At 45.4% G+C, this 21,226-nt stretch overlaps 2 protein-coding genes across 2 annotated transcripts; both read right to left on the bottom strand.

The window, feature by feature from the left end:
* Positions 1-17: 17 nt before the first annotated feature.
* On the bottom strand, positions 18-5,285 carry LOC133900921 (probable calcium-transporting ATPase 8, plasma membrane-type). The gene is made up of 7 exons (XM_062342211.1): positions 4,990-5,285; positions 3,804-3,858; positions 1,783-3,722; positions 1,548-1,706; positions 1,071-1,242; positions 666-964; positions 18-511 (listed from the first exon to the last, which is right to left on the bottom strand). The coding sequence occupies exons 1-7, from the start codon at positions 5,170-5,172 to the stop codon at positions 206-208; spliced, it is 3,114 nt and encodes a 1,037-aa protein (XP_062198195.1). The 5' UTR covers positions 5,173-5,285; the 3' UTR covers positions 18-205.
* Positions 5,286-8,221: 2,936 nt separating this feature from the next.
* LOC133900298 (uncharacterized) lies at positions 8,222-10,620 on the bottom strand. Its single transcript, XM_062341393.1, has 3 exons — positions 9,428-10,620; positions 8,925-8,998; positions 8,222-8,389 (listed from the first exon to the last, which is right to left on the bottom strand). The coding sequence occupies exons 1-3, from the start codon at positions 10,587-10,589 to the stop codon at positions 8,222-8,224; spliced, it is 1,404 nt and encodes a 467-aa protein (XP_062197377.1). The 5' UTR covers positions 10,590-10,620.
* Between the last annotated feature and the right edge of the window lie 10,606 nt (positions 10,621-21,226).

Consider the following 21,226-nt stretch of genomic DNA (forward strand, 5'->3'; position numbering starts at 1 on the left):
CAGAATCTGGTGGTGAATGGTTGCAAGTTGGGACCATGCATGTAACGAGAAGACATGGAACAATTTGGCAAAACTAAACCTTGACAGTTGTAGGTTAATTATTCCAAACAGGACCGAAAAGAGAAGGTAGCCGTGGTGCATCCGAGGTTCTCATGAATCCGCTAATGCTAGCAAATACATAATCTTCTCAATCACTCTTCTTCAGCTATAAGTTATCAGGACCATCGGGAAGTGGCACGTAGCCATTTGGACTTGCAGAAATTTCACCTGATTTAACTGGTATGCACTTCAGGATGACACCAACGATCAAGCTGACAGATCCAAGACCGACGCTTACCAACCAAAGCTGCCAATTAAGCGGAACAGTGCAGGCAAAAGTGCCGAGAAATTCTATGATCACCACTTGAAATGCTACTGTCGAAGCTATAATTGCAATAAAGATCCAATTGCTGATGATACCACGGAAAACATTAATCTTCTGCATTTCCCTGCTATTTATTTCATTGAATACCTGATGCAATATAATTGAAACATCAGAATCAGATCATATGTTCTGCAAACGAACAGGTTATAAATGTAAGCTGGGGCCAAAAACAAAGCATTTGAAACGACCTTGACCTCAGCATCACATAGGCATTAGGACCAAAAATGTATTGGTAACTCACCTGGCAGAACACAAAGGAGTTGAATACGAGTGTATTGATAACGGATTTGGAATCTGCACCCTTGATGTTCAGAAGTCGTTCGCCACCAAACATGAGACCTCCAAGTACAACCAACTGATATAAACTTTGCCCGATGATATTTCTCCACATGACCTTGGTAATGAAATTCTCCCCTCGCCGAACAGGCGGCCTCTTCATCATGTCATCATTTGGAGGCTCTGTTGCTAGAGCTAAAGCTCCTAATGTATCCATAATCATATTGACCCACAACAACTGCACTGCTGTGAGAGGAGCACTGCCTGTGATGCACGAGTCAAAATATTGTTACTTGAATAGCGGATATCAAGAATCATTAAAGGAACAACCATGGCAGCACAAAAAGAATATTAGAAATGATGATCGCACCTGTAATACATGCTGAGACAAAGTTGATGACTAAAGCAACAATATTGACAGTCAACTGAAACTGTACAAACTTTTGGATGTTTATGTAAACGGCACGACCCCACCTTGCGACGTTTATTATAGTTGTAAAATTGTCATCAAGTACTATCACATCAGCACTCTCCTTGGCTACCTGCAAAAAGGTAAGGTTATACCATTATCTTTCAAGGATCATGGAGAGTTGCGGAAGGACAAGCCAAGCCTTTGCGAGGAGTTCTAAACATCCAGGTATCCAGTCAGCAAGAGATTATGTTAATTTCTGTGAGGCCATAGCAACAAACTATTCAAATGACAGAGCTGAAAACGAAAATAAAATAACTAAATAGGTTATTTTTACCAACTTTTCCCAGCGTAGAATCACTATTTATGTATTCAGCTGTCACTTAATCAGTTGCTGCTAAAGCCACGTCCATGAATGAATGCAAAATAACATAGTACCTCTGTCCCTGCTATGCCCATAGCAAGCCCAATATCTGCTTCATGTAATGCTGGAGCATCATTCGTACCATCACCTGTCACAGCAACCACCTCATGAAACATGCCTCGCAAGTTTGTCACAAGGGTATGCTTGTCCAATGGTAAAGAACGAGCCATGACCTGTCAATGTTTGTAGATAATTAAAATTTTGTTCCAAACTATTAGTGTACCCATAGTCTGAGGAAAGCAAATGCACCTGAATCTTGGGTATCAAGTCCCTCATCTCTTCCGGGCTCTTGCTACGGAATTCTGGCCCTTCTATTGCTATGCCATCATCAGTCAATATACCACACTCTTTAGCTATAGCTTTAGCTGTATTAATATTATCACCAGTCACCATCCTCACAATGATACCAGCAGACATACAGGCCTTAACAGCATCCTTGACTCCAGGGCGCACAGGATCTTTGATGCCAAAAATGGATATTAGAGTAAAACCACCTGTCGGACTATCTGAATCACCATCGAAATCATCCACTTCCTTATATGCCAGGCACAATGTCCTTAAAGCATCCGAAGCAAAAGAGTTGATAGTATCCAAGATATTCTTTCTCTGACCTCCTGATAAGGGAACACTATTTCCATCACCATCAATTATCATGTCACACATTTGCAAAATAATTTCTGATGCACCTTTGCAGAACCAACGGTATGTGCCACTGGGTAACGAGACCAACACTGCCATCTTCTTCTTAACCGAATTGAAAGGCTCAACCTTAACTTTGGTGCACGTCCTATCCTCAGCGCCATGAACTTCTTCCAAGCTCAAGCCAAATTCTAATATCGCCCTTTCTGTTGGAGTCCCTAAAACAGTTTGCTTACCATCCTTTTCTCTGACTACCTCTGCACTGGTGTTCTCAAAAATGCCCTGCAAAAGTAGGCTCAATGTGGTTGGAGAAATGGCAGAATTCAGATCTTTCAAACTATTGTTACTGGTAAGTAACTTTGAGACCTCAGATATCCATATCTTGTCAACAACCATATGGTTAGTAGTCAAAGTTCCTGTTTTATCTGTGCAGATGGTACCAGCAGATCCCATTGTCTCACATGCTGAAAGATGTCTTACAAGTGCTTTATCATTCATTAACTTTTTCATTGCAAATGCAAGACTCAAAGTGACAGCTAATGGCAGCCCTTCAGGAACAGCAACAACAATAATAGTGACTGCTGTTGCAAAGTAGTTTATTATTGTCAATGCATCAGTAGAATACCATTTGGACAAACCAACTGTTAAACATTTTTCAATAAGGAATCTAACCATCAGGACTACAAATGTTAATGTGGCAAACAACAGGCCAATCTTCCCAATGATGGTTGCAACTCCATTTAGCTTAACCTGCAACGGTGTCTCGTCCTCTCCTCCCTCACTCAACGTACTCATCAACCTTCCCCATTCAGTGCGCATACCAACAGCAGTAACCATCATCTTAGCAGATCCATCTTGCACTTTAGTTCCAGCCAAGATGAATGGCTTATCCTGAGAAATATAAACTGGATCGCTCTCACCTGACAAGCTGGATTCATCAATCAAAAGAGAGTATCCGTGAATGAACAGTCCATCAGCAGGTACTTGGTCCCCAATTGATAGGTGCACAATATCACCAACTACCAAATCATATATAGAGATCCTTTGTCGAGAGCCGTCTCTGGTTACATGGATAAATATCTTCTTCTTTTCATTGTCTAGCTCCTTAAACTGAAGTGACTGCTTATAGTCACTGACAGCAGTAACCATCACAACTAACAAAATGCTGAGTATTATTCCCAAGCCATCATACATGCCCTTCGGCCAACCTTCAGATGCGAGACCAACTACAGCAGATATCAAAGCACATACCATAAGAATGATAAGAGTCATGTCCTGCAACGCGTCCCAGACAAACATCCAGAAGCTTCTTGAAGGTTTCTCTGTGTAACGATTGACACCATAGATGTTTTGTCTTGTATCTAAGTCACTAGCCGATATGCCGTGGTCGAATGTTGAACGAATTTTTTTGGATATCCCGTCTACCCTACCATGCATCTTTAAAGCTTTCAAATCATGCTTGCTTGTGATCGATGCCAATTCATCTGGATTAATGGAAAATCCAGCTTTCATAATATCCTGTGTTAGCTGGTACTCTTTCTTTATGGCACCTTCAACATCAGACGGTTCACAAGTTAGATGGAATTAGTAAAGCGCCAAAATAAACAGTAGCATGATAAGTTATGTAGCACCATCGATGAAATTGAACGCAGCCTGCTGCACGTAGAGGACAACCCGAAGATTTTCCTGGTGAACGAAACAAAGAAAGAAAAGCTTTTACTACTTGCATATAAGACATTAGTTCTTTCCTCACATGTAAGATATGAGATACAAGCTACTGCCTGAATATAAGACACTTGTACTTTAGTAACATACTGTAGCATTTCATGTTTTTCAAAAATGGATGTGAACCCACCCTATGCGCCAAAACTAGAGCAAATAATACTGATCCATTAATTAACTCAAGACAAAATGCTGGATTATCTCAGTCAAACAAACAAGAAAAGCTAAATAGATGTGGAGGGCATTAAACTATGACGATTTTAGATATGCGCCGGCCTCATCGACGGGACCAAAGGTGGTACGACGTATGTACTTGTCAGTACTTCCGTTTTGGCCCCTCGCAAGGCTGCTTCCTGGAAGTTTCCTCGAGCGTCGCAGTCAAACAAACAAGAAATGCTCTGACTGCTTTTCCTAATGGTTAGTTACAAATCACAATTAAAAGATCTGATGGCAAGGGGAATTTTGGCCCGGTATATCCGATTTATCGGGTCTTTCCGTGGACCCAGTAGAAAATTTTATCATGTTTACTGATATTTTGTTTAAATTTTATTTGAATTTTGTATGATAATTTCGGTGATCTCCGTAAATTTTATTTACATTTACCGATAAAAACTTTGGTAATATGCACTTCTTAGCAGAAAGGATAAAGATGAATCAGATACAGTTAGGCAGAATGGGTCAGTCGACTTGAAAAGGGATCAGATCCCCGATGCAGTTAGAGTGGAACGGTCATAGTTGGAGGTGAACAGTATTTTCCAGATGTGTACTGTAGTAACGCGACGATTCAGTCACCGTGAACAGTATTTTCACGGTGGGCTAGGTTCTTTTGAAGCAAATATACTGTTTATAGAAGCATCCTATCGAATCCGTCCATTTACGATCCAATATTTCACGGTAAAGTGAAGTCCCCACCGTGGAGCCAGAGGATCTGGATTCCTTGAAAAAGTGCTTATAAAATTACAGATGCAGAAAGTGTCACATGCTGGGCAGTTGGGGAGATGCGGAGGAGAGAGACAGATCGGAGCATGACCTATGGAGGGAGGGCGAAGGGAGTAGAGTGGTGAAGGGTAACTGACTGTAGTGGCAAGCACGTACCTGGATGGAGCGTCGCTTGGCTTCGTTCTGGCTGCGGCGGTCGAGGTCGGGCACCATGCGGAAGCGTCGGCGGCGGTTCTTGACGAGGGCGACGGCGGAGCGCCATCGCCGCTGCGCCTCCTCGGAGGGGTTCTTGGGCGGCAGATCGAAGTGCTCCTTGAGACTCCTCTCCAACCAATCCATCGGTCCCTCCCTTGGCTCGCGCTCCTCTCCCAGCTCCCTCCGGGGCGACCTCGCCGAGGGCTCGAGCGGAGGAAGAAGCAGGAGAGGGGAGGCACCCAGACACAGTGCGGGCACTTCCGGCCTATATGTTGACCCTTGGGCCCACTCAGCCTGCCCATAGATAGCGCGTCGTGCTGACCAAATGGTACGTACGCGTTTTTCTTCCCTCGCTCTTGACCAATCAATGGACGGAGCATCTCTCCTGAGGACCTTGTTAACCTGCTTTTGAGTTCTACGCTCACGAGTGCTCATATTTTTAAGATTATATTTTTAAACAAAATAATATAGGTACACGTACATATATTTAATGATTAAAATACGTGTTATATTACGTAAAATTATATCTCTAATCTTATCTGACAGCTGCCTTGGGATGTCCGTCCGATGGCCGCATGAGGGGCCAGCAGTGCACTTTGGGCCGTCCAGTGCACTCCGTGCGGAAGAGTCGTACGGCGGATGAAAACGAGCTGTGTACGTAGCACGTCCACCTCTTCTAATCACTTTCGTGACGCCCATTACTACTTGTTGCATATGATCGTGACCCCATATGCTCTGCTAATGTTTCCTAGTTGAATAAGTGAGGCATCAATGTTTTGATATATGTTGGATTTTAATGCGGAATTGATCTGAATCTACGTAAACATGGCAGTGGTTGCTCTGAATTGATATGTTGCCAGTAATGCTTGATTGTTTTGGTCCGCCTGACAGAAGAAAACGTTATTCGCGGCGGATTATAGTAGCACCTATTTGTAATTTGATGAAGTAAAACCAAGATAATTTAGTGAACAAGGTTATCCAACCAGAAAATCTCTCAAATAAGTTTGACTCCTTCTGTTGCAGTGTCAGAAATTGTGCAAAAGCTTTTGTTGTTGAGCAAATCAGCGAAACATGAAAGTCTTGGTCTATATATCGAAGACTAAAATTGCCCCATAAAGAGAATAGGAAATCGACAAACCTACCTTAGCACCCAATTGGCCGTGGCGGTGAGGTTGCACGATTGTTCAAGCAACTGCGTTTTTGTCTCTGTTCATATCATATTTATACTATAGCATATAAAATATGCAAAAAAAAAATATTTCATCTAATTTGTCAATTTGCCTTAGTATTCTTTAATCCCTAAATGTTCGAAGGTCGTGCGATTGATTTTTTTGTTGGCACCATGATGGACACAAAAGTCAAAGTTATTTTTATTATTTTTTACATTAGATAGCAATAGCAATTGCAGAAGAACATAGACGAGAGCTGGAAATAGAAGTTGTCTGCACAACATCCAACTAATTTTCGATTAAATCAGTTGAATTTACATTGTTTGATCTAGCTAGCCATCATCCAGCAAATAAAAAGAACAAACCATATTTACTACCCGAATTTGTGAAAGCAGGGGCTCGTATAAAATGCAATGCTTCTATATGATTTTGTTGATGGTTCAGCTAGATTCGAAGACAGGCAAGATATGAATAATGACGGATGTTCACATTATACAAAAAGGCCAAACTTGACTTAAAATCTCCAAATATTACCATGGGGCTTATGGTAGAGATTTATTTATTTCCCTTTTTTAAAAAGATCCATGAGCTCATAAAAAAAGCAAATTTGCTTACTTTTTCCCAAGAGCAGGAGGCCGGGGACAAAATGTAGCTCATATCTTTTTTAAAAAAAGTGGTGTTACTTACAATATATGAAACAAAGATGGTCAAATAGGCTGCACGGCCCGGCACGGTCTGGGCCCATTTGAGGCATAGCCCGTTTAGGCCCATTAGCTAAATGGGCCGTGCCGTGCTGGTTCACGTGCTGCGACTCTAGCCCAGGCACATCCCATTTAAGATCGGGTTGTGCCCTGCCAGCTCACGGCACGGTAGGTCTACTGACTTTTTTTTTCCGTCAGTTTGTCAGCTCACGGAAAATTAGAAAAAATCACAAAAACTTGTTTTTACTCGGAATTAGACACCCGACCTTCTACTTGTGAATCAAACACATTACTATTGCATAACATATCCTATATGGTATTAGATCTAAACAAATTATATAAAAATATGAACAGCTAAACGGGTCGTGCCGTGCCCGCCCGTCATACCGCGGCTCCAACCCAGACACGGTCCAAATCATCTTGCCGTGCCATGTTTGGGTCATATCAACAGTATCGTGCTTAGGACTTACCCATATTACACGGACATTTAGACATATTTAATACGAAAAGTAAAAAATTTAAATAACTTACTCAACAAGTTAGATAGGGATAGCTTGAGATATACTAGACGCTTATAGATGACAAATTATACCTTCCGGTCGCCTGTCCATCTGATCTGATGGGGCCACTGGTCCTGTCCGTCCGCGCGAGCGTGCCGGTGCTCCTGACAGTCCTGTCCTGTCCTGTCTGCATCTCGTGGGCCATTGCATACCAGCGGACGTGGCTTGAGGCTTTTCGCAGCAGTTATATAGGACGGACATGCCAAAAAGGGTTGGCTTGCAGGGCAAGTTTTCATACGCGCCGTTGGATCTTCTGATCGATAATGGCGTGGTTGATTTACTAACGTGAAGCAGACGGACTGGATCAAGCACGACATCTTCCGGATTTTGTATGACTGGCGGCTTCAGCTTGGATGAAATCAAGAAACCAACGGGAGAATCATAAGTACCTCCATGGAATGGAATCATCGATACATACTGAATGTTAACTATAGCGAGCATTAATCATCAGGGCGTGAAGAAGCCAATTAGCTTCGGGACAATGTCAATAATCAGTGCAAGTCTGAAAACTGCAACAGCAGCAGAATGCTTCAGACAAAAGGAGAAGTAAAAGTGGTTAAAGTTTCAACAAAAGGAGAAGTGACTTCTGGTCGAAACACCAAATGTTTCAGACAAAGGAGAAGTAAAAGTAACTAAAGTTTCAACAAAAGCCAGTAGTATTCATTATCGCACCAATTAAGCCAGCTACTGAATACTTGTTAGCAGCTACTACGATAGATCGACCTGAATCAATCAACAGAAAGAAGCTGTGAGATCGACTCGCTCAAGCATTTCCTCTCTTCTTGTTGGAAGTGTTGCTCTGGTGCCCCTCCTCAGGAACCAGCTCGGTTATTCTTGGCTGGTTGACACAAGTTTCCAATCCTCGCCAGAAACGGTAGACAGCAGTGGTCGTTGTCCTCGCCAGGATCGGGCGCAGGCTCATGCTCAGACCCTTCAAAGACAAGCAATGAACACTACTTGATCAACTTAACAATTAGTAGATGCTGAAATGTTACATCGAAAAGAATAATACAGAAGACCTTAAAGTAGAAACTGATCACCTCTGCCGTCGTGTAACAATTGAGAAACGAGTGCAGATAAATCTATAGCAGTGTAACAAACGTGAATTGGCCAGACAGAGCAAATTACCGATGACCAGGAATGCATATATAAGCTAGCATTCTTAGTGTGACTGCCATATTGTTCTCATACAGATTACACATAATCTATATTAAGCATCATGAAAGAACTCCGTCGCGCAAGGAACCGGCCGGCAATGTCAGCTGGTCAGTGCGTGTTGTTGGGGCCGTGTCACCCGCATTCGAGCCTATTCGACGTCGGTTCTCACTAAATTCACAGAAGGGGCTCCTATTTCCATAAAAAAATGCACACACTGAAAGTAGCAAAGTAGCTATCAACGAAGACAAATTCTGTTATCCTTATCTAAGGAGATGCATAATATAATCAAACATGCATCAATAGCAAACGTAATGTGTAGTGACAGATGCGCGCATGATCAAATTAAGAGAAGCTAACTGATCTCGGACATGAAGTTTAATTCCTGCAGTCAGCAGTCAGCACTCAGCAGAGAGTAGCTAGCATTAACGACCGCGCAAGTATACTACTACTAGGCTCGATCGATTGCGTAAAATGCAGCGCATACTGAGATGCTGCACACTGCCACAGGTGGTAATCGATCCGCCAGTTTAAAGTGCGCTCAGCAGCAGGAAACAGTTTGATCTCGGGCAACCAGACCAATTAGGTAGAAGTTCGATCATTAAACGTTAGCATGCATGCACACTGCTTAATTAGTACCCCCTATCAATGGCAATGCTAGCTATGATCGATGCTAGAACAGCGTACGGTGCACTGGTCAACATAGTATATCGATCAGTTATGCAATCGATCGAGAACGTCCGCAGCTGGAAACAGAACCGATGAGCATGCATGCAGTGCAGGATAGATGGCGAGATCGAAGAGAGCAACCTACCAGTTGAAGTTGCAGAAGCCGAACGAATTGTAGAGCTGGACGAAGAATGGCGGCGTGGAAGCGTGGGCGTGGCTGGCAGCTCCCAGGCGTGGACGAACCGGGAGGAGTGGAACACCGGCATCAGCGGGAAGTCCATATGGAACGGCTCGCACTCCAGGACCTTCCTGGCGCGCAGATCGACGGCGAAGATCCGCGAGGTGAGCCAGAAGTAGACGACGTCGGGGTTACGGGGATGGAGGAGCGCTAGCACGGGCGTGGCCTCCTCCAGTCCGGTGTCCTTGTAGCTGTGGTCGTCCCAGATCTCGGCGAATGGCACCCGGTGGTCGAGCTCCCACACCGCGTTGTCGACGAGCGTCCACATGCTGACGACGGTGGACGGCGCGTCGCGGTCGATCTGCACGTAGCGAAGCTTGCCGGCGCTGGGCTTCACGCAGCGGAGCTTCTCAAGGTCGAGACGTGCCTCAGTGGCGGCGGGTGGCAGAGCGCAGCCGTCGGGGAGAGGGACGCAGCGCAGCTCCGGGCTGCGAGCGCAGGGATCGCAGGCGAGGAGGCCGAAGGAGAGATCGACCCACCAGAGGCAGCCGTCGTGGGAGGCGACGCCGTTGCTGCCCCAGTACTCCGGGTAACGCGTGGAGTAGGCGAGCTCCTTCTCGGCCCACCTGCCCTTGGCCGTGGAGTAGCGGATGAGCGTGGCGTGGTCGCTGCCGCCGATGGGCTGGAGCTCGGCGATGGCGTAGTGGCCCGCGCGGCGTGGGTCGGCCATGAGGCCGAGGTTGCCAAGGTGGAGGATGGGGCGGTCGGGGTCGGGGAGAATGCCGGCGAGGCCGATGTAGGGGTTGCAGAGGAAGTAGGACTGGTGGAAGTCGCGCTGCATGGAGAGGTAGAGGTCGGGGCGGTCGACGATGAGGGGGCCCTCGGCGCGGCCCTGGCTGGCGAAGAGGAGGAAGACGCCGGAGGGGTCTACGGCGACTACGCAGGGGTAGTTGTCGACGGTGGCGTCGTCGCGGCAGACCCAGCGCGACATGGTGACGTAGGAGAGGGACGGGGGTGCGACGAAGGAGGCGGGGCCTGAGACGTGCTCGCCCGAAGGGAAGTCCTCGGTCGGGGCCACGCGCGGGACGGCGGCCAGGATGACCCACTGCGGCGGCGGCGCGTCAGACATGGTGGCTTCCCTTCCTGGAGCAGAGGCAGAGGCAGGGGTGTGGCGGTGGCGTGCGTCGAGGAGGAAGCAGGCAAGTAGTAGTAGTGGCAATGGCAAGCGAGATCGATGTGGGGCCGGGTTGGGTACTTGGGTGGCTTTGGTTAGGCTCTGCTTGATTCCTTTCGGTTGGTAGGAACCTTGATGGTAGATTGTTAGATGTAAAAGTTGAATTGTAAAAATTAATATTATTTAATAAGTGAGATTTTGAAATTGTTGGTTTGTTGTATTTGGATATCAAAAGTCGGTAATACCTCTGGATATTTAGGTGACATTTATGTGTTGTTGTTGCTACGTTTCATATTTATCCTACAACAGTTTTTGATCAGCAAACAAGTAAAGTTTAACCAATCTTATATATCCTACAATAGCTCCTGACTGGCAAACAAGCAAATGGATATCAAATTGGAATGGCGTTTACCTTCGAAATATGATTATGCATAAATAAAATAACAAAAGGTACATCATCCATACAAATTTGAAATTTTGTCCAAAAAATAACCCGTTGAAAATAATCTACTCTCTCATAGCAAACAAAGCATTAGCAAGATTATCACGAAAGTCATTCATATCTCCTTCATCTCCTAATGCATTGCCACCGCTCTCTTGAGGTGAAGATGCTTAGGGTACTGGCATATAGTTTTTATCTTGATCACACATATCAAATTCTTCATCCCTCAAAGCACTATCTCAAATGAAGTTATGAAGAGTCATGCATGCAAGTATTATTTTTGTTTGCTTAAGTATAGGGTAACTCGGCAAGTCCAATAATATTCTCCACTTTATTTTCAAAACACCAAACGATCGTTTGATCACATTACGAAGAGATGAATGCAAGTGATTGTATACCTCCTTTTTGTCATTAAGACATGGGCCTTGTTAAAACTCTGGTAAATGGTACTTTGTCCTTTTGTATGGAGCTAGAAAACCGGCTTGATTAGGATAGCTCGAGTCAACAAGATAATTTTTTTTCTGAAAAACAAAGTTCAACATGAGAAATAATATTGATATTGAAGCGAGCGAGATGACAATAAAACAATATGTGACTATGCCATGTGGAGGATGTGGAAACTTATCCGCATACTTGCACAAAGCATCACAACCTCATATCATGTACCGATCCGGGCCATCCGGCAATAATGAAAGTGAACCTCATATCGAAATCACATACAACCAGCACATTTTGAGTGAAATATCCATATTGTCCCACATGAGCAACAACAAATTAACATAACTTCGAGAAAATATTACATAGCAGTAGATAGGTCCATTGAACAACAAATTAACATAAGTTCAAGCAAATATTGTATAGCAGTAGATAGGTCCATTGAACAACAAATTAACATAAGTTCATTAAAATATTTGAGGACTACTAATAGCCTTCCTTTTGACACCACATCTTCAACCAATTGAGCCTTCCTTCTTTAGTTGTTATGGTGCGGAACACATCACGACGTTCAACTTTACAAAAAGTTGGCTAGCCATGAAATGCTCCATAGTTTCTTCACCTGCACCACACTCCACAACCAAGATCATCGCTTCCTTAATGGATTCAGACCTCAATTCACCTTGCATCACCTTCCTAGCTACAACACTATTAGCCTGCATAGTATCTAATATTCCCTTCATTATCTTTACCATGGGGTTCTTTACTCTCTTCTTTGGCTAGTAGCAGTATTGCTACTACTCCCTCTTTTCAATGGATTGGAACCTTCAGCAACGTCTTCATCTTCTCCTCCAGCTCCTTCACCAACTTCTTCACCATGTCCTCCAAAACCTTCACCAACTCCTTCACCAGGAACACCAGAAGAAGAACCATCTACTACTATATGTCGAAACATGATCTCAAGTTCATCTAGACACTCTGGTGGACCATCCTTAAGTTTTTTCCATTCTCCGTGTCCCTGAAAAACATATATAATATTAGGATTACTATGGCTGCAATACAGTAGAATGTACAAAATGGATAGCACTACAAATTTAGTACCTTTGTGTTCTTTATCCACCACGTGGGGCTTGCCGTCATTGTTCCTTTAGCACTATCCTATCCTAGGCCTGTCCGTTTATTAATGCTTATCCAGAAGCTATACAGACCCTTAAACGCATCCCATCGGTTCTTAAGTTGCATTTTAGTGTAACGTAACCTTGTCCTTAATAAGTACTTCCCAACTATGTTCTTATAGCCTCTAGTTGTCATAACACAAGAGGCCTATTCCCAGCTCTTATTTTCTCCACACATATTTCACAAAATGCCATATTGTTTACGGTTCTCCAATCGGCTTTGTCTGGAACAAACTCATCCTTCTATCGGTAAAAAAATTGCAGCAAGCAACTATCGGAGGATGAACTCCACAAGCGGGGATCCGGAGGGACCCCCTTTGAGATTCGACCGGGGGATGATTCTGAGTCTACCTCGTATGTGAAATAAATGGGAGTAAATGAGATATAGGTGGGATGGATGATCGGATGCAGGGGGAATAAATGCTCAGGGGATTTTAGACAGGTTCGGGCCGCGCGGAGCGTAATACCCTACTCCTGTGTGTATGCTATAAATGCTCAGGGTATGTCTCTCTGAGGATCTGCTGTGGACAAGGGATTTTGTCTAGTCTAGAGCTTCGTGCTCCTTGTTCTTCGTCGGCTTGTTTTCGGTGTGTCTTGATCTTCTCCGGGTTCCAGAGTTGTTCGATCCTCTAGCCTTCATTTTCTTCTCCGAGGAGCCCGCCTCTCTTTTATACCCGTCGGGGCGAGTAGCGTGCCCAGAAAGGATGGCGCAAGTTCCAAGGCGCCATAAATGAAAAGCAACCATCATAGGCTGCAGCTTGAGGTGACGGGGAGGGTTGAAAACACGCCCCCGTCCGATCCTGTCACCATCATCCTGCTTTTCGGCGGGTGCTGCAGGGAGGGCCCATCGGACAGCCACCGAGCAGCCCAACGTGCCCGCCCGGTCAGAGCAAGCCTGACACAGCAGGGCGGCAGGCGATATGCCTTGAGCCCTGCGACGTTATCCCAAGGCGCGCCGGATGACGCGCGACGGGACCTGCGCATTAAATGTCCCCATGCCTCCCTACCAGGCAGTGGTAGGGACTGACAGCAGGCGTGGGGGAGTGGTTAGAAGTGACAGACCACGCGCCCTCTTAAATGCAGCATCGGGCCTCTCACCAAATGATACCTCACCGCTGAGCCCCCGTGGGGTCCACCGGCAAGGGGCTCCTCGGGCCCTCGGGGAACTGTGAGTACTCGGGGACTACTGTTCATACCCCCGAGCACTCTCTCCCGGATATGCCTTTTCTTGGTCCTCAGGGAACTCAGGTGCTCGGGGACCAGTATTTATGGCCCCGAGCACTCTCTCCCGGATATGCCTTTTCTTGGTCCTCAGGGAACTCAGGTGCTCGGGGACCAGTATTTATGGCCCCGAGTACCCTCTCCCAGAACTTGACTTCTTAGGTCCTCGGAGAACTCGGGTGCTCGGGGATCACTGTTCATGGCCCCGAGCACCCTCTCCTGGAACTGTGGCTTCTCTTGTCATCGGGGAACTCGGGTGCTCGGGGACCACTGTTCATGGCCCCGAGCACCCTCTCCCGGAACCGAGTCTTCTCGGGTCATAGAGGAACTCGGGTGCTCGGGGATCACTGTTCATGGCCCCGAGAACTCTCTCTCGGAACTTGGTCTTCTCGGACATTCGGGGAGATAATCCCTGAGGGAGGGTGCCACGTGACACTCTGTTGTCCTGGCCTCGGGACTCGGGGACCTCTGGTTCCCATGTCACCGACAGCAACCAATTCAATTAGTTCTAGCATCAGTTCTAGCACCAGGCAACAAATCAGTTCTCAAGTTCAAAATGTGTGTTCGGCTAGAATAGATCATCTACTGATATGAATGTTACAAACATTTCATCAATTCTAGCATCAGGCACATATCAGTTCACGCAACGACTAAACATCAGTCAAACGATTCAATTACCTACAATCCCACATCAGTCAACCAATCAATTAAACTTGTACCTACAAATCATAGTACATCTATACACACTTGTAGCTACAAATCACACATTAGACATAGATCACAACCATGCACAAAATTGCCTTTGGTCTGTTTACCTCAGATGAAGCACGAGCTGCATTTGCACCTTTGCCACAACTGCGGGAGCCAACAGGGTAGGTCGTGGCTCCTGGAGGGGCGATGGGGCGGGCCGCTACGGCTGGAGGTGTGCGAGGCCAGGCCACCACACCCGGAGACGCAACAGGAGGTGCGCCAGACCGGGATGCCTCGCCAGCGATGGCGTCCCTGAAGGTGAGGGCGGTCGCGCTCGGGTAGGACGAGCTCGCACCACGAGTCAAGGTAGGGGAGAGTTGATGAGTGCCAGGAGCCGGGCTATGCGCCATAGTGTCGACCTCCTCCACAAGATCCCATTCGCTCGCACCGGGGAGGCCCTCCATCTCGGGGTGGCGGCGCTAGGGTTTCACGAAAGAGAGTGAGTCGGGAGAGAGAGAGCCAGAGGAGTCGGGGAGAGAGACCGAGCGAGCTAGAAGATGGAGAAAAACAATTCTATCGGATCACTTCCCGATGGCACAGGCGGGTAAATACTGGGCAACTTGAGGACTAGTCTCGTTTCCTCTCTCCACACAATCCATAGAAGCTCCATCAAGCTGGATTGTGGATTCGGCCACAATCCGGGGATTGGATTGTGACAATCCATTTTCGAATCAGCCCGTTTGTTTGCACAATCAGATTGTGAAGCAAAATCCATAATCCACAATCCGAAACAAAGGGGCCCTTAATTTGGTGATGTTTGGGTTCCAAACTTCGAATTCGATCTCGCCATTTGATTTGGTTGAATCCGGATCTAGCATGCAGTATTTTGTGAGGAGCGCCATATTGATTTATAGGCGAACACAATAGATGCGACACTATTTATGTTAATACTATTGTATCACTTTTATTGCACACAGGACCATATATCAAATTTTATCCATCTATTTCAGATGAAGAGCTCTAACTATTTTGAAGTTACCGTGACTTCATTTCAGATCAAAACTAAGATAGATTTACACAACGGAGAATCGAATTAGGATTTCACAAAGTCACAGTGGCTTCACTCCCCACGAGTCGTGCAAGTTTAAACAACAAGGCTAAGTGCTACAATACCTCATAAACAGTAAATATCGGCAAAGTATTCCCGTGCACAGCAGTACCTCGTGAACAGTGAATTTGCCAGGCTGCACATGCTTGTTGCAAAGGATATCTAAGCTGCCCGTTGCTGTGATTGGGCCAAAAACAAAAGCCTCACAACTAAACATGCTAGGAAAGCTCGATCTTGAATTTGTTCTACTATACAATCTTGAATATGCGGCGGTAAGCAAGATCAAAGAGACATTCTAGTCCATCTTCAAGGTATAAAAGTCGAATTCCAAAGTTCAATGGTTTTGTCAATCTAATAAGTTTGATTCAAAAGTTCTAGAAGTTTGTTCAAATAATTTCGATTCTAGGAGTTCACGAATTTTATTTTGAAACTTTAATGAGTTGATTCAAAAAAATCTATATTCAAACAAGTCCAATTCTAAGAGTTCACGAATTTGATTTTGAAAGTTAGATACGTTGATTCAAAAGTTGCGGAAGTTTATTCAGAAACTACCAAATTCGACTCCAGGAGTCATGAATTTTTATTTTGAAGCTACCAAACTCAAGGTTTTTTTTTGGATGGGGCATGAGGAGTGGATGCGGTGAGGCATGTTAAAATTAGTGGGGTTGGCTCATGTAATAATTCCTAATAAATCTTAAATGCTCATATTATGGAGATGTGATTTATGTTGAGTCCCACCCTCTATTAATATTATATTGCTAATAGAGGTAGAGGCAGTGGGTTTCTTCCTATATATGCAAGGATCTCTACCTCATTGGGTACACATACAACATAAAATGCTAATTGAGAGTAGCTATAAAATTGAGAACGCTCTCCTTACGTGAGTCTATATAAGAGTTAGGGTTTTGCCTCTTTCTCTTTCGGTTGTGCTGCCGCTGTAGTATATTCCATGGCATCGGCGTGCACCGGCAAACAGGAGAGTAGGTCTCCGAAACTCTCGCTCTTGAGATCTTGCACCGGGAGAGGACGAATAATGTTTTTGGGAAGCGCTCCATGCAACTGCTCAAGTTTTTCACAACGGCTCGTCTTCCTAGTCGCTTTGGCGCTACTTGCTATCATCGTCAACAAATTCGGTGCGTCATCAGCAGGATCAATCGTGCCGTTAACACAGTGTAACCAGCATCTTCAGCAACCTCCACAACGTAGGGCCAGTACGTAAAAGCCATGTTACTCATACTTTATTTCCTATGATTCCTAATTTTGAGTATCATGACTACAAGATGCAGGAAGTGATTGTATATCGTGGAGCAGTATCATGACTACAAGATGGTTGAAAATTACTCTGTAGTCGAGCAGGCTCATGAAGTTCAATACATCGTGAAGGAACTCGAACTACTCAAGATCAATGTACCCGATAAGTTTGTGGCTGAAGGCATCGTTGCCAAGTTACCTCCTACGTGAAGAAACTTCGCCACTGTTCTAAAGCACAAGAGACAAGAGATTACTGTTGAGAGTTTGATCACGTATCTTGATGTTGTGGAGAAAGCTCGGGCTAAGGATTTGAGTCTAAAAGGAGACGAGGGACAGACTAGCACCAATATGGTACAAAACTCCTTCCACAACAAGAACAAAGGGAAAGATAATAAGCAAAACAAAACTACCATCTTCAAGAAGAAGAAAATAAACATAGCAAAACTGTCTTGTTTCGTGTGCGGTGAGATTGGTCATTTTGCCAAGAATTATCCAGATCGCAAGGGAAGAAAGGCTCCACAAAAGCAGAACTCAAAGAGTGCTAATGTGGTGACCATTGGTGAAGCTGGAAATGGAGCTACAGGGTATGAAAATTTATCTTCAGTGTTTTCAGTATTCTAGTCTAGTAATTAGTGGATTGATATAGGGGCCAATGTTCATGTGTGTGCTGATATCTCAATGTTCTCTTCTTATCAGGTCGTCTATGATTCTTATATCCTAATAGAGAATGGGTCACATGTTTCTGTTCGTGGTGTTGGCACGATAGATCTGAAGTTTACTTCGGAAAAGATTGTGCAACTGAGGAACATACAACACATCCCTACAATGATAAGAATATAGTTAGCGGCTCTCTTCTTTTTAGAGATGGGTTTAAGGTAGTGTTAAAGTCTAATAAAGTAGTAGTGTCAAAGCATAGATAATTTATTGGTAAAGGCTATGAGTGCGGAGGTATGTTCCGTTTTTCCTTTTTGATTTCAGCAATAAGTCTGTGAATCATATTTATGACAATGTTAATGATGATGCTAGTATTTAGCATTCGCGGTTATGTCATTTGAATTTTGGTTCTATGACTCGACTTTCCAGCATGAGTTTAATTTCAAATTTTTCTATGGTCAAAGGTTCTAAGTGACATTGTTGTGTGCAATCAAAACAACCTCGTAAGCCCCACAAGACAGCCGAGAAATTTGGCACCTATAGAACTCATACATTCAGATCTGTGTGAAATGAATGGTGTGTTGATGAATGGTGGAAAAACATATTTCATGACTTTGATTGATGATGCGACTAGGTATTGCTATGTTTATTTGTTGAAAACGAAAGATGAGGCTTTAAATTACTTTAAAATCTATAAAGCAGAAGTTGAGAATCAACTAGAGAGAAAGATAAAAAGAATTATGTCAGATCATGGTGGAGGGTATTTCTCTAGTGATTTCGACTTATTCTGTGATAAACATGGTATTATTCATGAGAGGACATCTCCCTATTCACCTCAATCAAACGGGGTTGCCGAAAGGAAGAACCGCACATTGACTGACTTGATTAATATCATGTTAGACACTGCGGGATTATTTAAGACATGGTTGGAAGAAGCCCTGTTGACTTCATGTCATGTCCTGAATAGAGTTCCTCTCAAGAATAAGTAGAAAACCCTATTTAAAGAATGGGAAGGGAGAAAGCCATCACTTTCTTATTTGCGCACTTGGGGATGCTTGGCGAAAGTCAATGTACCAATAACTAAAAAGCGCAAGCTCGAACCTAAAATAGTGGATTGTGTATTTCTAGGATATGCTCATCGGAGCATTGCTTATATGTTTTTAGTAGTTAAACCTGAAGTACCTGACGTGCATGTCGATATAATGATGGAGTTTTCATGATGCAACATTTTTTGAGCATGTATTTCTTATGAAATATTTACATAACATGTCTAGACTATCTTCTGAGATAATTTCTAAACCTATTTGTCGGTGTATCTGGAACCGGAGGTCCCTGAGTCCCGAGGCCAGGCCAGCCGTCCGCCACGTGTCACCATCCCGTGAGGTTCCTCCTGCGAAGTGAGGAAAGTCTAAGTTCCGGGAGAAGGTGTTCGGGGCCACAGTCCCTGGTCCCCGAGCACCCCAGTTCCCCGATGACCCGCAAAGTCTAAGTTCCGGGAGAAGGTGCTCGGGGCCACAGTCCCTGGTCCCCGAGCACTCCAGTTCCCCGATGACCCGCAGAGTCTAAGTACCGGGAAGAAAGTGCTCAGGGAGGTGCCCGGTCACCCCCGAGCACCCTAGCCCCTGACGATCAGGAGAGCTAAGTTCCGGGAGAGAGTGCTCGGGGACTGCGCGCAGCAGTCTCCGAGCGCACGGTTCCCTGAGGGCCAGTGTGAGAGTGCTCGGGAGAGAGTGCTCGGGGCTGCACGTGGTGGCTCCCGGGCCCTCGGTTCCCCGAAAGATCTGTGCAAGAGTGCTCGGGAGAGAGCGCTCGGGGAGGTAAACAGTACCCCCGAGCACCCGGTGCCCCGAGGACAAGGATAAGCATTCTCGGGAGAGAGTGCTCGGGAGGTGAACAGTACCCCCGAGCGCTCGGTGCCCCGACGACCTAGGAAGGCCCCCGAGGGGCCCGCTGATGAGGTGTCAATCAGTCAGAGGCCTGAGGCCGTATTTAATGAGCGTGCGCGACCTGACATTCCCAACTGCTCCCGCCGCAGTGTCAGTTCCTGCCACGTTGTGGCAGAGAGGCGTGGGGCTATTAATTGCACGGGTCCCGTCCCGTATCATCCGGTGTGTTTCGGGATAACATCGCTAGGATCAAGACATTCCGCCTGCCGCCCTGCCGTGGCAGAGGAACAAGACAGGACGGGCACGCCGGGTTGCTCCGTGGCTGCCCGGTGGGCCCTCTCTACGGCGCCCGTTGCCAGGGCGTTTATGGTGACAAGTGACCGGACGTGCGCCGCGTTTTCCACCTCCCCGGTCACTTCGCCCAGAGGAAATGATGACGCCTTTCCCAGTCATAGTGTCTTGGAACTTGCGCCCCCTCCTTCCCGTTCGGGGCATGTCGCAGCCGGCGAGTGGATAAAAGAGTCGACACACCCAAGAAGGAAGAGAGGCCCGCGATCAACCAAGAATAGACCGAAAGAGAATCCGACCAAAGATATATCCGAGATGTCCAAGAGACCGCAAGCATCGAGCACAGAAGCACCAAGAATCAAACCGTAGTCCCTGCCCAAGAACAGAGAGCCTCAAGCTCTTAGTTAGACACAATATTCTTGTAACCAACAACATCCTTGAGGGACTTCCTCAGGACAGTTATTACATCCACACAGGAGTAGGGTATTACGCCCCCCGTGCGGCCCGAACCTGTCTAAATCTTCCGGTGCATTTACTTCTTTCAGCACTAGGTCATCACCCCCACCACCGGCCGTTGCATTTACTTTCATTCATTTCTCCGACGAACTTATTCAGGATCATCCCTCGGCCGAATCTCCAAAAAGGGGGTCTCTCGGAATCCCTGCGACAGGAGTTAATCCTCCGACACTACTCCACATCTTGAGTTTATTGAACAAACACATGAGCAAAATCCCGAGGAGGATGTCAGTGATGCTCCTAGGAGGAGTAAGAGACAAAGGACTGCAAAGTCTTTTGGTGATGATTTCACTATGTACCTTGTGGATGACACTCTCAAGAATATTTCAGAAGCGTTTGCATCTACAGATGCAGACTACTCGAAGGAGGTTGTTCGGAGCAAAATAGATTCCATCCTCGCAAATGGGACTTAGGAGGTCACAGAACGATCGTATGGTTGCAAACATGTTGGCTGCAAGTGGATATTCAAAAAGAAGCTTAGGCTCGACGGTACTATTGAAAAGTACAAGGCTCGGCTTATGTCCAAGGGTTATACCCAAAAGGAAGGTGAAGACTTCTTTGATACTCACCTATTACGAGATTGACTATTATCTGAGTATTACTTTTCTTGGCTGCCTCACATGGTCTCATTGTTCATTAGATGGACGTTAAGACATCTTTCCTTAATGGAGAGTTGGACAAGAAAATTTATATGGAACAGCCTGATAGGTATGTAGTAAAAGGTCAAGAAGGCATGGTGTGTAAGTTGTTGAAGTCCTTGTATGACCTTAAACAAGCTCCTAAACAATGGCATGAGAAGTTCGATATAACTTTAACATTGTGCTTGTATGTTGATGAGGCAGATAAATGTGTGCTTTTCAGTCAATGAGGCAGATAAATGTGTGTACTATCGCCATGGTGGGGGCGAGGGAGTTATATTGTGCTTG

Source organism: Phragmites australis, chromosome 19 (assembly GCF_958298935.1).
Source record: "Phragmites australis chromosome 19, lpPhrAust1.1, whole genome shotgun sequence".
In the NCBI taxonomy this organism is placed as follows: Eukaryota; Viridiplantae; Streptophyta; class Magnoliopsida; order Poales; family Poaceae; genus Phragmites; species Phragmites australis.

Excerpts from the sequence above, each read along its gene's own strand:
- LOC133900298 (XM_062341393.1), bottom strand. The coding sequence starts at position 10,589 with ATGTCTGACGCGCCGCCGCCGCAGTGGGTCATCCTGGCCGCCGTCCCG. Across the intron at positions 8,999-9,427 it reads GGCTTCTGCAACTTCAACTG|GAATTAAACTTCATGTCCGA; the intron begins GTAGGTTGCTCT and ends TGCTGACTGCAG. Across the intron at positions 8,390-8,924 it reads CATCTGTCACTACACATTAC|GGTCTGAGCATGAGCCTGCG; the intron begins GTTTGCTATTGA and ends TTGTCTTTGAAG.
- LOC133900921 (XM_062342211.1), bottom strand. The coding sequence starts at position 5,172 with ATGGATTGGTTGGAGAGGAGTCTCAAGGAGCACTTCGATCTGCCGCCC. Across the intron at positions 3,723-3,803 it reads TGCGTTCAATTTCATCGATG|GTGCCATAAAGAAAGAGTAC; the intron begins GTGCTACATAAC and ends CTGATGTTGAAG. Across the intron at positions 1,243-1,547 it reads TGGGCATAGCAGGGACAGAG|GTAGCCAAGGAGAGTGCTGA; the intron begins GTACTATGTTAT and ends ACCTTTTTGCAG.